Source organism: Columba livia, chromosome 1, assembly GCF_036013475.1.
Source record: "Columba livia isolate bColLiv1 breed racing homer chromosome 1, bColLiv1.pat.W.v2, whole genome shotgun sequence".
NCBI classification, from domain to species: domain Eukaryota; kingdom Metazoa; phylum Chordata; class Aves; order Columbiformes; family Columbidae; genus Columba; species Columba livia.
In genome coordinates this window covers 118886872-118901850 of record NC_088602.1, presented here as the reverse complement: position 1 = coordinate 118901850, position 14979 = coordinate 118886872, and the positions used below count along the sequence as shown (strand labels likewise).

At 43.2% G+C, this 14979-nt stretch overlaps 2 protein-coding genes across 5 annotated transcripts in view; one reads left to right on the top strand and one right to left on the bottom strand.

The window, feature by feature from the left end:
• Positions 1–6696, bottom strand: part of TUBGCP5 (tubulin gamma complex component 5) — a 28237-nt gene extending 21541 nt beyond the window's left edge. The window contains exons 1-5 of one of the 4 annotated variants that reach the window (XM_021287840.2): positions 6409–6696; positions 3472–3525; positions 3283–3391; positions 1100–1196; positions 396–506 (exon numbers count right to left, since the gene is read on the bottom strand). In XM_021287840.2, the coding sequence (XP_021143515.2) occupies positions 396–506; positions 1100–1196; positions 3283–3391; positions 3472–3525; positions 6409–6569 (532 nt within the window). In that variant the 5' untranslated portion in view covers positions 6570–6696. The remainder of the gene's footprint in view (positions 1–395; positions 507–1099; positions 1197–3282; positions 3392–3471; positions 3526–6408) is intronic. The other 3 variants (XM_065075078.1, XM_065075098.1, XM_065075087.1) reach the window with 3 other exon arrangements.
• A 7254-nt stretch (positions 6697–13950) lies between these two features.
• Positions 13951–14979, top strand: LOC102095320 (inositol 1,4,5-trisphosphate receptor-interacting protein-like 1). Its single transcript, XM_005502644.3, has one exon. The coding sequence runs from the start codon at positions 13951–13953 to the stop codon at positions 14977–14979; it is 1029 nt and encodes a 342-aa protein (XP_005502701.2).

Below are 14979 nucleotides of genomic sequence, written 5' to 3'. Positions count from 1 at the left end.
TTAACAGTATGGCATGTAAATTGCAACTTATCAACCGTGTATACTCCTCATTTGTTAATTCTCAATTTTTTTGCTTCTACACTCAAAATGTGCAACACAGCGTGCTGTCAGTACATTTATCTGTATTATGTTACAGCACCCTACACTTCAATCCTGGAAAAACATGCAAGAATGCAACATATCACTTAGTGTGACTAATCCCATTTAGCTTGGTGGAAACATTCTAAATGTATAATTTACGTATGCACAAGGATCTTGGACTGTAAACAACATAAAGCAACAATGGTCTTACTCTCTGAAAATGACACCACATATCCATGATGTGATGTGTAATACTTTAAAAATAACAATCACACTTAAAATATATTATATCTTAAACACGAAGCTTACTCAACTGTAATTAGTGTTGTTTGAGATAACCTCTTCATATTCACATTCCTGGAATGGGCTGAAAGTGCATTCAAAACACCGCCGAGGGAATGTGCAGAGATCATTCAAAAAGGAATCTTAAGATGCAAGATTTTCTTTAGGTTAGTCTGAAATGTTCTTCTTTCAGTCTATGATACAACACTGTAAACAAACGGGGGATGGTATCCACTCAAATTTAAGCACAAGCCTCATTTTTAGGCATGGAGTGAAACAGTCCTACTTTAGAAAGCAGGCAGCTGGGACCTCCCTCTGGAAACCTTCAAAGGTATCTCCCTTTCCTCAGCTAAACAGGGAACACAGGAATTTACATCACCAAAGCTGTTTCAGTAGACCTCCTACTGAGGTGCAAGACAGAGACTGGGGACAGAAACCCCTTTGTCTGTCTTTGAGCATGTAAGCACAGCTGAACAGGTGGAGAACATTCATGATAGTGGCACAAGTAAAAAGAGCTCCCAAGGTACTTTGGTGGCTGGAAAACTTAATTAGGCCATACAACATAAATGGGGGTAGGAAAGATTCACAGGCTATTTTCAATGTACAAATCATAAAAAGACAATCAATAGCGCACCTTGAAGGAGGTAATAAAATGAAGAGGAAAAATGTCCTTCTTATCAGACTGCATTAACAGATTGTATCTTTCATTAGCAGTATAAACATCTTGTAAACTTACCCACTTCTTTGACTCTTGGTTTTTCCACATAGGTGGTGTTCGATGGAGAATCAGACAAACACAACAGAAGAGACAGTATGGAATAGTGTGTATCTGTCTTTAAAACACATTAAAAAAAAAAAAAAGGCAAGTCAGTAAGTGGTCTAGAGATTTTGGTTAGGAACAAACTCAGCCTATTATCTGCAGGAATGTTCCCGATTAGTTCCCATTCTCCAGTCCTGAATTACAAAAATAAGATCTGTAACATTATATTTAATTTTATCCATTCTCTTTTGCCTACTAATTAGCCAACGAACATACAAATACTTCAAAAGCTGCTACAGCATAAGCTGCCTCTTACTGAGCTGACAATCAGAGAATATGGAAAAGAGATAAGAGGAACCCTGAAGTACTGTGGAAATAAGAAGTCACCAGAGGACAAGGGATAACAGACAGCTGCATTAACGTGGATGAGGTGGAACACCACCAGTAAAGGGCCTGCAGGAAGCCAAACTTTAGGTTCCCTTATTCGTATGGCTGATTCTTTCAAACAGAGGCTAAAATGAAGTTACCTAAAGCACTTTGCTAAAATCACTACATTTTAATATCATCTTCCCTCATCTGAAAATCTACACAGAGCATTAAGGATACACCTTTCACTCAAACATTGCACAAATGCAGTTGTGAAATAGATGCCTTCAATCAGGTTAGAATACTGTGCCAATACTGGTATGCTGCAGAGATTTGTATTATGCTCTATTCCCTAGTACTTGCTTAGAGCACAACCGTTTCTTATTAAAGAGAAATTTTTCTTTGGCCTGATTCTAACTTTCCAAAGTTCTTCTGCAGACTGTTTCATATCTAGACACATGGAGATTCTGCTATCTACATTCTATATACTTTGACACATAAATACACACACTTATGAAGCTATTTCAGAACGAGATCCACTTGTATTAACAAAATTAATAATAAAAATTCTGATATAGCAGCATCATACTCATCTAGTACAGATGGAACATAATACGTCCATACTGAACATTACTGACTCTGCAAGAGTTTGCCAAAGAACACAAGTAGGTCATTGCCAGAATTACATATGTGAGCTGGTATTTCAGTTACCAGTCATAAAACTGATAAATACTCAATCTTCCCAATTACATGCCACTGCTAAAAACAAAATGCAGCTTAACTTCCCAAATATGAGATATGATGTACCTCCAGCTAAACCCCACTTGCATTTTCCAAAGGGTGGGGGGGGAAGGTTCTTTCAAATCTTAGAATACTTGCAACATTCAAATATTAAGTACTTGATGGGGCTTTTTTTTGGTTGGTTGATTTTTATTTTATTGAACTCTCAAAACAAGCACAACTAAAGGTATTTAAAAAAAAAAAATCTACAGAGTATAATAACTGAAGATTTGCATAACCTATTGAGGGTTCCATGGATTTCCCCACAAATTAGACAAAACATAAAACTTCACAAAGAAAGGTAAAGGTCAGTTCAATGAGAAGTAAAATCGGACTATGACCCAGAACACAGGTCTATTAAAGAATATAATTATATGGAACACCACCTCTTAAATCGCAAGCTTAAATTCCAAATAGCAGGAACTTTCAGTTTTCAAAGATCAAATTCATTATTAAAGTACCACACTGGAAAGTGTCTAACTGCAACAAATTTTGCCATATCCATCCAGTCCATATCCTTAACTGATTTGATACGAAGTGTATCAAAGCTGAAACATACACAACCTCAATAAGGAAGCTACAGGGCAGGAAGACTCCTTATGGAAATACTTAAGTCAAAACAACCAGATGCATTACCTAGGGTGAAAAAAAAAAAATGGGTAAAGAGTAAGAACTGCTCAGTTCACAATTGTTTTAGAACAGACAGGAATCTAGATTCTAGCTACCACATTTGTACAATGTCGACCATAAAACATCTGCTCTACAACAAGTAGTTGTCCTTTAAGTCATGAAACTGCACACGCTGAAACCCTGACAAGACAATAAACACATTCCTAAAGGAAATGGGGAAACTAAACAATACAACCCTGAAAATCCACGACATGAACAGCAACTGGAAATCCCACTGCTAAGTCATCTGAAATTTCTGACACAACATTCCAATTAAAGCCTTCATCATCAGTATAAACGCAAGAGTGCTGGAAAAAAAAATAAAGAGATTGCAACATACATACCTTTGTTTCCTCAATACTTGGGAGTGGTGAGTTCAGAAATTTTTCTGTTAGTCTCTTCCAGCTCGCAGCTTTTCCAAGGTCAGAATGAACTATCAATTTTTCATGTATTCTAATAACAAAAATAGCATCAAAAATACTCCAAAAAAAAAGTTAACTAATCCATTATTAATCCATAAGCATAAAACTTACCCTTCTATTGTCCTCTCTACTTTGTGACTGTTCACATCAAGAAAACGGTGAAATCTGTGTAAGAAATCTGTGTTAGAATATGCTGAAAAAGGAAGCTTAAGTAAGGAAGAAAATAAAGCTGACTTACATATACAAGGACAACATTATTAGTTTAATAATGCATGCTTAATTCAGCAACAGCATTAACCACCAAAACGTAATCTCAGTGTCTCATAGCTCAAGAAGGATTAACTACAATTGACCTTAAAGATGCAAAGATGGAACATAGGTTACATTTAACCAGCACTTTAAGCTGAATGGAAAATTACTACTGTATCAGCAAACTAAGTAAATAAAGTATGCTGTCACTTAAGTCAAGCAGAACAAGGAGATCAAGAACTGTGTTGTCAAAGGTACAAAAATTATCTGGGCCTTGCAACACAAACATAGGCATAACAAACACCCACATGGGGAGGTCTCTAAACCCAAACGAAGATCCGGTATACATGATAAAGGAAAGTGCCTTAAAGAAAAGAGAGTTTAATCAAAATAAAGATATACCACCAAAGGCAGCATGTATAGGGACAAAATAAGAACTTGTGAAACGTTAGGATGGACTCTGCAGAAGAAATTAGAACATGAACAGGGAATGGGATGTGACAGCAGTGAGCTCTATATGAAGGTACCCAAAGCCAACCCAATATTTTGCCTCAGCTTCCAGCAACAACTGTACAGAAAGCAGGGGTAAAACTCTCATGACCACAGACAGAAAGGAAAAGTACTGGATCTGAATCAGGAGCAAAACTTAAGCTAAAAAGACTGCATTTGGAAAGACAATCTACAATCACTGCAATATCAAAGTAATGAACTAGAAAAGGAAACTGTAAGGCAGGTAGCAATGACTTTTAATAAGTATCACTTGAGGATAAAGATATGCCCATGTTAAAGAAAATTTTTAAATTGCTTTGTTAACTACAGAACCATTAGTCTGATTTCATCTGTGTGTAAGGCTTTGGAATAAAACACAAAGAAATGTAACATTAACTAGGTATCTGAGATTTAGGTTAAGAAAACATAGTTTATCTCATTTATTACATCACCTTAGCTTACTTAGAAAATCATTAGTTCAAATAGGAAACGGTGTTAAGTACCAGAACTGGGAGATTGAGAATAACAGTCTGGAAAGAAAGCAACAAAAACAAAGAATCAGCACGGAAAAGAAAAATTAAGCTGAAGGGAAGTTATTAGTGAAATTCTTTAGTCTACTACTTAAAGTTTTAATTAAGAGCTCTGACACACAGAAAAAAAAAGCATCAATTTTTTCAGGCGAGCTGGGAACATCGTGAATAAAAGAGAAGTAGTGTGCTGCACGGAAAGAAACAGATGAACCTGAGAACTACAGCATAGAAACACCATCAAATCCAACAATACAAACGACAAATTTCACAAGCTTGAAACTAAAGAGATTTTCTGCTACAAAGCAAGGTCTCATGGTCTGAAAATATAATATCAGTAAATCTCAGGCTCCTGTTGTACACACATTTTTTTAGACATTTCTGACATGAAACCCTTCCTTTTCCCAAACTTCCCTGTCAAAACAGTTTGTCAACAATTCTGCATCACCCTCTCTGTTCTCTTGACATATTATTTAAAAAACAAACACACAAACAGCAACCCAACAATTCCCAAATCTAAAAGAACACACAGCTACACAAGCTACTGGATCCCAGAAACAGAGAGGCAGATGTCACAAGAGGAGATGGAACACAGGGCACATCCACCTGGCTCAAGAAACCCTGCTACCATTACCAGTCCTCAGACTCAGAATAATGACTGCTACAAACTTCTGTTTTGATGGAGCTACAAAACCAATAAACATAATCCTGTGACACATCACACAAAATACTTCTGGTAAATACAGAGTGTTTCAAAAAGATGGACCTGATTTCAAATTGAAATTACTTTGAAATTGGGTCCATCTCTTTGAAGCACCTTGTATAAAGACCACAGGGGAACAGCACTTACAAATACTGTGTTCCTACATTCCAAATGAATACAACTAGCATCCTCAAAATTCAGCAGAGTAGAACCTGTCAAAACACCAGCTGCAGGTCATACCCAGTTCTCTCAAACATCACACTCCCTGTTGCTGTTGATCAACTATTTGGTTACTAAAACAGTTTTATTTGAGTCTATTAGTAGTTAGGATTCACAGCCTGGCTTGATGCAATTATGCTATTGCTCACCCCCCAAAGATGGATTTAAACAGCATACTAATTATAAGAATTAATGATTTTATAAGGATAAAATTGCTTGCTGCGTGAAGTTAAACAAGTAGGTAAAGCTCTGAAGAGGCAGTCATTAGTGATAGTATGGGAAACTGAAAATAGATCATGCAAAAATTGGCAACAGACACTGAAATTATAACTGTGACAACTGAAAATACAGCATGTGAAACTTCAGAAAGGACCTCTCAGATGGCAGCGTAATAGAATTAAAGGGTTACAAATGCGTTACAGGTTAATAAAGACCATGTTTATGACAAGCTCAAATAACATCGAACACATTATCTTCTGCAGACTGACAAGCTCTCATAAAAGCAGCAACAGCATTCTTGGTTAGAAGCTTCATCTTGATTTGGTGACGACTGCTTCTTTACTCCAACAAACAACATTTCGGGTGGCTAAATGAAGACGTGAAAAAGCACCGTTTTTTACAGATCAGGCGAAAAGCCCTAGAAGGCCGGTAATTAAAACTGACTTACAACCCCTGGCCCTCTGCCTCGCAAACGGCCCCAATGCTCCCGCAGGCCCCCTGCACGGCGGGTACGGCAGGACACGGCCCCGTCCCACATCCCAGCAGCCACAAGGCACCTCCCTGCTGCTGACGGACACCGCGGGGCTGGAGCTTCTCCCCGAGGCGTAGAGTAAAGGGGGGTGGAGGTGAGTGGGCACCGACCTGAAATTGGACCAGGCGAAGTTGAGCGCCGTCTGGAAGCGGCCGCCGCCCAGCTCCTCCTCAGGCAGGCCGGTCACGCTGCGCACCAGCGCGCGGACGGCCCGGTCCTGCTCCTGCTCGAAGCGGCTGCGGTGACCCGGGGAGGCCAGCGGCGCCGCCATGGCCACGGCGACCGAGGAGGAGGGGAGTGGGGGGGAAATAGGGAGTTGAAGGAGGGGAGGACACCTCCGGGCGGCGCCACCGACCCTCCGCTCACAGCGCCGGCGGTCAGCACTTCTCGCGAGAGCCGCCCTCCCGCCACCGGGGATTTCGGAGGGGGGAGGTGGGCAGGGCGCATGCGCGGGGCGGGAAAAGGACGGCGGTGCTATCGTTGCCGCCTGCTCGGCTTGAGGGTCTGGGCGGGGGTTAGTGCCGCATGGGCTGGCAGAGCACTCTAGAATCACTTCTGCAGCATTTTCCCTTCACGGAAATGTCACTTGTATTTAGAAGCAGGGGGGCAGTCTTTTTAGCGGGGCCTGGTGGCGATAAGATAAGGGGAGGTGGTTTTAAACTAAAGGAAGGGAGAATCAAGCCAGACATGAGGAAGAAATTTTTTACAGTGAGGGTGATGAAACACTGACCCAGGTTTCCCAGAGAGGTGGTAGATGCCCCATCCCTGGAGACGTTCCAGACCAGGCTGGATGGGGCTCTGAGCAACCTGATCTAGCTAAAGATGTCCATGCTCAGTGCAGGGGGTTGGACTAGATAACTTTTGAAGATCCCTTCCAACCCAAAACACTCTATGATTCTGTGATATAGGCATGGTCACTGTGAGTGAGAAATTAGCCACCAGTAGCCATCTAAACGAGGAACTGGGGCTGGCTCTGCATTGCAGAACTCGTTTTGGCAAACCCAAATGCAGCGCGTCTCCTGAGGGTGAGCGGGATGTGAAGTCGGCGAGGGTCAGACGCTCCATCACTCGGGCTTTCCCAAGGGCTCTGCGCTCCAGGTCGCACCAGCCACCTTGCGAGCCTTTCACTTGCGCTTCTTTAGTGCGTGTTATTTAAGAGACACCATCGCAGCCTCTTGCTGAGACCAGCCTGCCGCAACAGGCCCGGCTGCCAGCGGGCTCTTCTGAGGCCACCGAGTTCCTCCTCCCTACCTGAACCTCTGCACGTGCACAGCTGGATAGACCGCCATTGGGGCATATTTGGTACAGGGGACACGAGCATGAAAATCAGGGGTGGAATAAGGAACCAGTTTTGTCCTAGTCCTATGTCAAACATTTGCTGAGCAGTTTAAAATGCTTTTGTCCCTCCATATGGTTTAACAGGGCTACAAGGACAACAGCCTGGCTATGACCTTCCTTCTAGAAAGAAACTAGCCAAATCAGTGGGAAGTGTTATTATTGACCAATTCCTGTAACAGTCCCCACTTTGCTGCCTGACCTTTGTCTTGCTTGATCTCGTCAACAAATGTTGGACTGCATCCTCCCTGCCATTTTTTTTTATTCCTCTTCTCCATTAAAACATTTTTATATTGGCACAACAAAAGGAGTAGCCAATGAATCAGGAGGAGTGGTAGAAAGAAGGCCACAGAAATGTCCTTTTTAAGTTAAAATGTATTTAATGTATGAACATAATGTGAAGAATTGTGTACAAATATAGCAGTAGGTATAATTTCATAATCCTAAGAATAGTAAAATAATATTGATGTTCTTATAGTGTATTAAGAAACACTAGTATGCTTTTACCCAGGCAGGCTAAATCTTACCTCAGGGTTCAGATGCACAGCTGCAAGGAAGTGATGTGCTCAGTGCACCTGTGGGCAGATGCTCAGCAAGAACATCATCAGCTCAGAGGTACTCTGCTTCAGGGCCTTAACATACTAAATATTCAAAGGAAAAGCTTATAAAACTCCACTGGTGTTGCTGCATCTCCTCTGACATTGTGTGTATTTCCTACTTTAGATTAGCAGTAGTCTTTTTACTCTTTAGTTGACATAGCCAAATAATATTTTGAGCCATAATTTGTTGTCCTGTATGTTAACAAAAGGCCTACGTAGTCAGTAGACACTGCAATGGTATGTACAGTAGCAATTAATAGTTGGAATACTATGAATGGCATTTAAACAAAATTATTAGATATTAAGGGTTCAAGTGTTCTTAATACAATGTAACTGTGGTTACCACATAACTCCTATATATTCAAGCATTCCTTTGCTATCACTTCACTCACTGTTTCAGAGGGGAAGCTCCTGGCTTTGCAGCATGATAGGAACATGCGTGTGTCACCTGTGCCCTCTGCAGTGTGAGGAGTGTGGCAGCCACCCATTTGAGCACCTCATCAAAGAAAAGAAAAAAAAAAAAAAAAAAAGATATTTTTGCAGCAAGAAGGATTCCAGATCTCAACAGCTGCCTCATGACAAGCTGAGTACCATGAAACATGGGCTTTAATGACAGCACTGTCTGAAAGGTTTCCTGCTTCCCGGCTGCCCCATCCAAGCTCATTTCCGCTTGCACCACACCCTCAGTTGCCCTGTTTGTGGAGCAACACAGTAACTGTGTCGGGGAATAGATCCAGGTTAAAAATAGTCTTGTTTCTGTTTTGCCAGAAGTTTTAACCTCGGTCAGTTCACTGATCCATTCCCTTGGAGGCATCAAGAACTGAGGGAAGAACCACATACCCTAAAGCCTCTAAGGCAATGAAAGTACAGCCTCTGTTGCTGTTGAACCAGAAATCTGTGGCTGGTTTTCAAAACAGGATACAAGGGCTGGGACAAATGTATAACATCTGCGCTGCCTCAATTATAAAAGGCTTAAATGCCACAATTTTTTTTTCTTTCCCTCATCATAGGCATAATTTCTATTTTCGTTTTACCAATTTACAGTAGCAAGGCTTGGTATTTGATTTCAGCTGGGGGATGTAGCGCTGCACAGGGAGAAAGCACAAAGGCCATCTCTAAAAGTAGATTTAAACATTTTTTTTAAATAAGATTTAATGCTAGGAAACTTAACAGCTTAATTTATATTCCTTGATTTTCATGTTGTTATTGTCACTTCCCACCCAGTTGTCCTTCCAGGTCACACTGCTATGAACTAGATGTATTCCACTTAAGTTCTCCCTTGCCCATATTATTAGGTCATATTTGTAAAGTCATCTAAACATCTGTGTCCAGTCACACATTGGAGGAGGAATTACAATGCTGAACTGTGTGTCCTGTAGAGTAACTTCTCCAAGCAGGCATTCTCTCCCCATCTTCTCAGCCTCAACTGATGAGCCAATTTGTTAAGCAGGAATCACGGTCAGGCAAAGGAATGCGTGAGTGTGCAGTGGACCATTAGACAAGCCAACTACATGAGGTTCATGCTTCATGTGTCAGACTTGTCAGGTGTCCCATCATTTTGTCAGTCACCTCTGTTACCAGCAAATCACAGGATAAATTCCACAGGTCTGAGCTTTGTTTAAAGTAGTAGTTAAGATTTTAAGTTTTTTTCATTTTCAGCATATCTAGAGAAATAATTAATTAGATGGAGTGGGTTACATAAAACTGTTAATTATTATAAATACACTGTGGCTGTACTTTAGGGTGTATGAGGCTAATGTGAATGCTGAGCTATCAGTAAAGAGTAAGACCTGCCTTTATGGTCATGCAAAAATCAGTCCAAGTGACTGAATACCAGAGGAGGCTATAAGCTCATGATTTACATCAGAAGTTACACAGAAGTACCTCTGAAAAGCAACAGGAAGATGATGTACCTGATCTTTATCCTTGACAGGAAGGAGGTCATCTGATAACTTTCTACTACAACATAGTTTTTTTAAGTGCACCATAGCTTCTTACTCGCAGTTCTTAACCTGGTAGAGTTTCACAATCGAATAGAATGTAGGACAGATTTCAAAAACTGCTGAAACTGACATTAAGTCTAATTTATAATGGTTTGCACTTCCTGTTAGTTGGATGATTGTTTAAATAGACATTTCAGGGCCTTGGTTAAGAGTATCCAACAGACTTTTGTGTGATGCCAATAAATATTTGATATAGCCGTAAATTAAAAAGAGGATAGAGGAGTGCAGATAAAGAAATTGTAAGGGTACCAAGCTGATTGATGGAAAAAAGACAGTAGGATAGTTGGGGTAATTTGAGGAATTTCCTATTGACTTAAAGTCCTGCTTAAAAATCAGGATTTAATGTGCAGTTAAATGTCCACTGAAGGCTGTCACAGGCTGAAACAGAGTGCATATTGCAAGTCTTCTAATTGCACTGTTAGCATCAGCTACTGCAAAGATCATTGTGCAGTTCCAATGCACCTAAAGGGTTATTTTTACTACAGAGCAGAATATTGTATAAAATTCTGACTGTGTTTAATTTTTCCATACAGATCTTGGAGGATAGGGTGGACCAGCAGTCACCCTTCAGGTATGCACATTGCTGAAGCCTTACAGACTTATAAAGTTTTCTTTATAAAATGACAAAACAACCCACAAACATATATAACATGATGCATAAAGAAAGACATAGAAAGCAGATACTGGGCTTAATTGACACCTTAAGGGATGCAGCCAGCTCATAAAGAAAAGTGAAAACAAGAAGAACTGGGTGTGAGACTTCAAAAATACCCCTATTTTAAAAACAAAGAACAAGCAAGAGATGTGTTGTCTTTACATAGTTTGATACAGATTAAATAGCACAGATAGAAAGTAAAAAACTATGAGGTCTCATGGTAGCCAAGGCAGCCCTCAACCTTTACTGCTTCAACCAGACCCTCCTTGTTAGTGAGGATGAGGTCCAGCAATGCACCTCTCCTAGTCGGCTCATCCACCATTTGCGTCAGAAAGTTATCGTCAAGGCACTGGAGGAACTTCCTGGACTGTGGCTGGCTGAGTAGTTCTTCCAGCAAACATCAGGGAAGTTAAAATCCCCCACTGCAACCAGGGCCTGTGACTGTGAGGCTGCTCTCAGCTGCCTGTAGAAGGCCTCATAAACTTCCTCACCCTGATCTGGTGGCCTGTAATAGACACCCACAACAGTGTCAGCCCTGCCAGCCTGACCCTTAATTCTCACCCACAGACTCTCAACTCGCTCCTCATCCATGCCTGGGCAGTACGCAATACATTGTAGTTGCTCTCTCACGTAAAGAGCAACTCGACCACCTTGCCTGGCTGGCCTGTCTTTCCTGAGAAGGATGTAGTCATCCAAGACCACATTCCAGTCATGTGTGCTGTCCCACCAAGACCCCCAGGAACTTTTCGGCCAAAACGCTTTCCAGCTGGGTGACCCGCAGCATGTACTGGTGCTCAGAGCTATTGCTTCCCACACGCAGGACTTTGCACTTCTCCTTGTTGAACTTGATGAGGTTCATGTTGGCCCATTTCTCCAGCTGGTTGAGGTCCTTCTGGATGGCAGCACAACCCTCTGATCTATCAGCCACTCCTCCCAGTTTTGTGTCATCAGCAACTTGCTGAAGGTGCAGTGCCCCATCATCTAGATCATTAATGAAGATGTTGAACAGGACTGGATGCAGTATTGACCCCTAGGATATAGCGCTAGCTACTGGCCAACCACCTAGACTTTGTGCTGTTGATCACCACCCTCTGGGCCCAGCTGTTCATCCAGTTTTCAGTCTACCTCACTGCTCATCCAGCCCATACTTCAGCAGCTTCTCTATGAGGATCTTACAGGAGATGGTCTCAAAACCGTACCGAAGTCCAGGTAGGCAATATCCACTGCTCTCCATTGTCTACCATGCTAGTACCTACCTGAAGAAACTTGACCAAGGGATTTTGAAAGCTAGATGCTCCACTATTTCGTACTATTTCACACTCCATGATGGTCCTCAGTCTCTCGACCTCCTCCTTAAGCTGTCATAAGTAATATTGCCTCACGGTTATGTAAGTTCAGTTGGAGGCCTGATCTCCTTTACTAGCATCAGGGGTCAGAGACTTCGATTTGACAGCATGTTGTCCTTTTGCTATTTACTGATATGTGGTTTCTTTTATACACACTATTTCTCACAGCCTCTCTGATATCTTTGAAGAGATGGAGGTCTTAACGATTCATCATTGCCTAGAGATGGTAGGCAGAAAAAACAAAATTGGCCTGAACTCCCAATAGCTCGGTTCACTTTTGCCATAAATTTTCCATTCCAGTTCAGAGTTTAAACTTCCAAATCTCTATAGTTCTTGAAATACTGATATAAGAATATGGCAACATTTATGAAGAGACAGATAATTAGGTTCTAGGGGAAATAAATGTTTTCATGAATAAAGGTCACGCTAAGCAATTAGTTTTAAATAAAATAAAACTTCCCCCAGAAGGTTCTCTAAGAAAATTTTGAAATTTGCTTTCAAATGGCACTCTTTTTCATTTAGAAAATTAGCTTGTCACTGTTTAATTGCAGGGCTACAATAAACCGTGGCAGATACTCTCTGTCAACCTCCCCCCTCCAAGCCCTCCCCGCCAAGGAAAGGCAATAGGAGGAAAAGAGACAGGGACTTGCAAGTTGAAAAAAAAAAAAAGTTAAACGTGCTTTACTAATGCAACAAAAAAATAGAGAAAATAATACAAAATATACAAAATCAATCTTGAATTTCCCCACACAGCTCAGCATTGCTCAACAGCAGAGCCGGCTCCGGCAGCTGCAGGACAGGCACCCGGAAGTTCTGGGCTGGACTCCGCAGCAAACCTGAACTGGATAAGGATGAACTGGAACCAGGCCTCAGACCACAGGGACGACAGGCAGGGTTGTCTTCAGATGCCGGCCCTATTGAAGAGAGCGAGACCTCCATGATCTCTCACTTTTATACAGTGTTACGACATGGATGGGATGGAATACTTAGCTGGTCAGTTTTAGTCACCAGTTCTGTTCGCCCCTCCTTGCAAATACGCCCCTCTCACAGGATGTGCATTCTTATCAGCCACCTTGCATTCCATTGCTACTGTCCGCAAAAACATGTAGCCAACTTCAGAAAAGTGCAGTTACTTAGAAGAACTTAGCTGAAAAGAAAATTCACTAAAAGAGAAACTGGACTTGTTTGTAACAAAACCAGGACAAGCTCCACCGTGGTTCTCTTCCTGAGCTACAGGGAAATAGCTGCTCTACCACAATCTCTCTGATGGAGTGCAGGTAAATAGCTGCTCCACACCATGGTCCTTTCCTTGGCCCGCAGGGGAATGTTTGCTCCAGCCCCTGGAGCTCCTGTGACAGCACAGAGGACGGGTCACAATGGGCAGGGCAGTCACCAGGGGCACCAGAGGCAGGGTGGCTGCAGTGCAACCTGGGCCAGCGGTGAGTGCACACACGCGGGGCCGGGCTGGACAAGGGCTGGGGCAGAAATGCCAAACCCTGGGTAGGGGGGTCACAGGCTGGAGTAGGGTCCAGCCACTTGGGGGAGGACCTTGGGCTGAGCACTGTGACAGAGCGGGGACGGGCACATCCCAGCGCCATCGTCCCCTCTCCCTTCGTGCCCCTGGGTCCCTGCGGCTCCCACATTGCATTCCCCACCACGAGCTCCCTGCTGCCCAGCCCCACTGAGACCCCTTCTCTTCCCTGTCCTACAGGCCATGGCTCTCGTTGTGTTCCTCATCCTGGCTGTGCTGGACTTTGTCCAGAACATCCTGGAGATGATTGAGAAGCTGCACTGTGTCGTGCAGCAGCTCAGACATCAGCTGAGCCACAAGATGACTCAGCTGCTGCAAGATTTGGTGGAGACCCTGGAGCAGAATGGGGTGGCCAGAGAAGTCCTGCTCTCTGTTGCCTCCCAGCAGTGGTGCTTCTGGGTGTCTGCTTTCGGGGCAGGAGCCCTGCTCCTGCTCCTGTGGCTCTGCTGGAGGACCAGGAAAAGGAGCCACAAGCCAGAAAGCAGCTGCCAGCAAGGCAGCCCTGAACGTCAAGATGAGGATGAAGAGGCAGAAGATGACGATGATGATGATGACTATGGCGGCATTGGGGATCTGGCTGGATGTGTGGCTGATCGCATCTGGTTGCCAGCACTGTACATGGCTGACAAGTGCAGGCTGGTGGAGGACCTGGTAGAGGAGCTTCTTAGTAGCTGCCGAAGACTGTCCGGGAAGACCTTCAAGCCACGGCTGCAGCCGGCCATCATGATGGGCTACGTCTACGAAGGCTGGAGTGCCCGGGAGGACAATGTCCTCTACCAACTGCTGGTGCCCCTGCAGCCTCCCCCCGGCCATGCCTTCTTATTGGAGACGGACACCGCAAAGGACTTGCTGACCAGCGAATCCTGCCTCCGTGTGCAGCTCCAGTGCATGTGCAAGAGGGAGCAGCTGCTGAGGGACAGGTTGTGCTTCCTCCACCACAGCGAGGACGAGCTGAAATGTCAAGGCCCCAGCCTCCTCAACACCCTGTGCACCAACTCATACTTGGACATCGAGAAAACCACCTGCTGGTTCCAGATGTTGGTGAAAGATGCCTGGAAGCTGATACCTCTGTCACACCACTGCCAGCTGACGGTGCTGCCCACCACACGCTCCTGCAAGCTCAGTGTACGGAAAGGGCAGGAAAACCTGTCCATTCAGATGACTTTTGGCGTGTCGCTAGATGACTCCGAGTCCTTCCTCAGCCTCGACTAG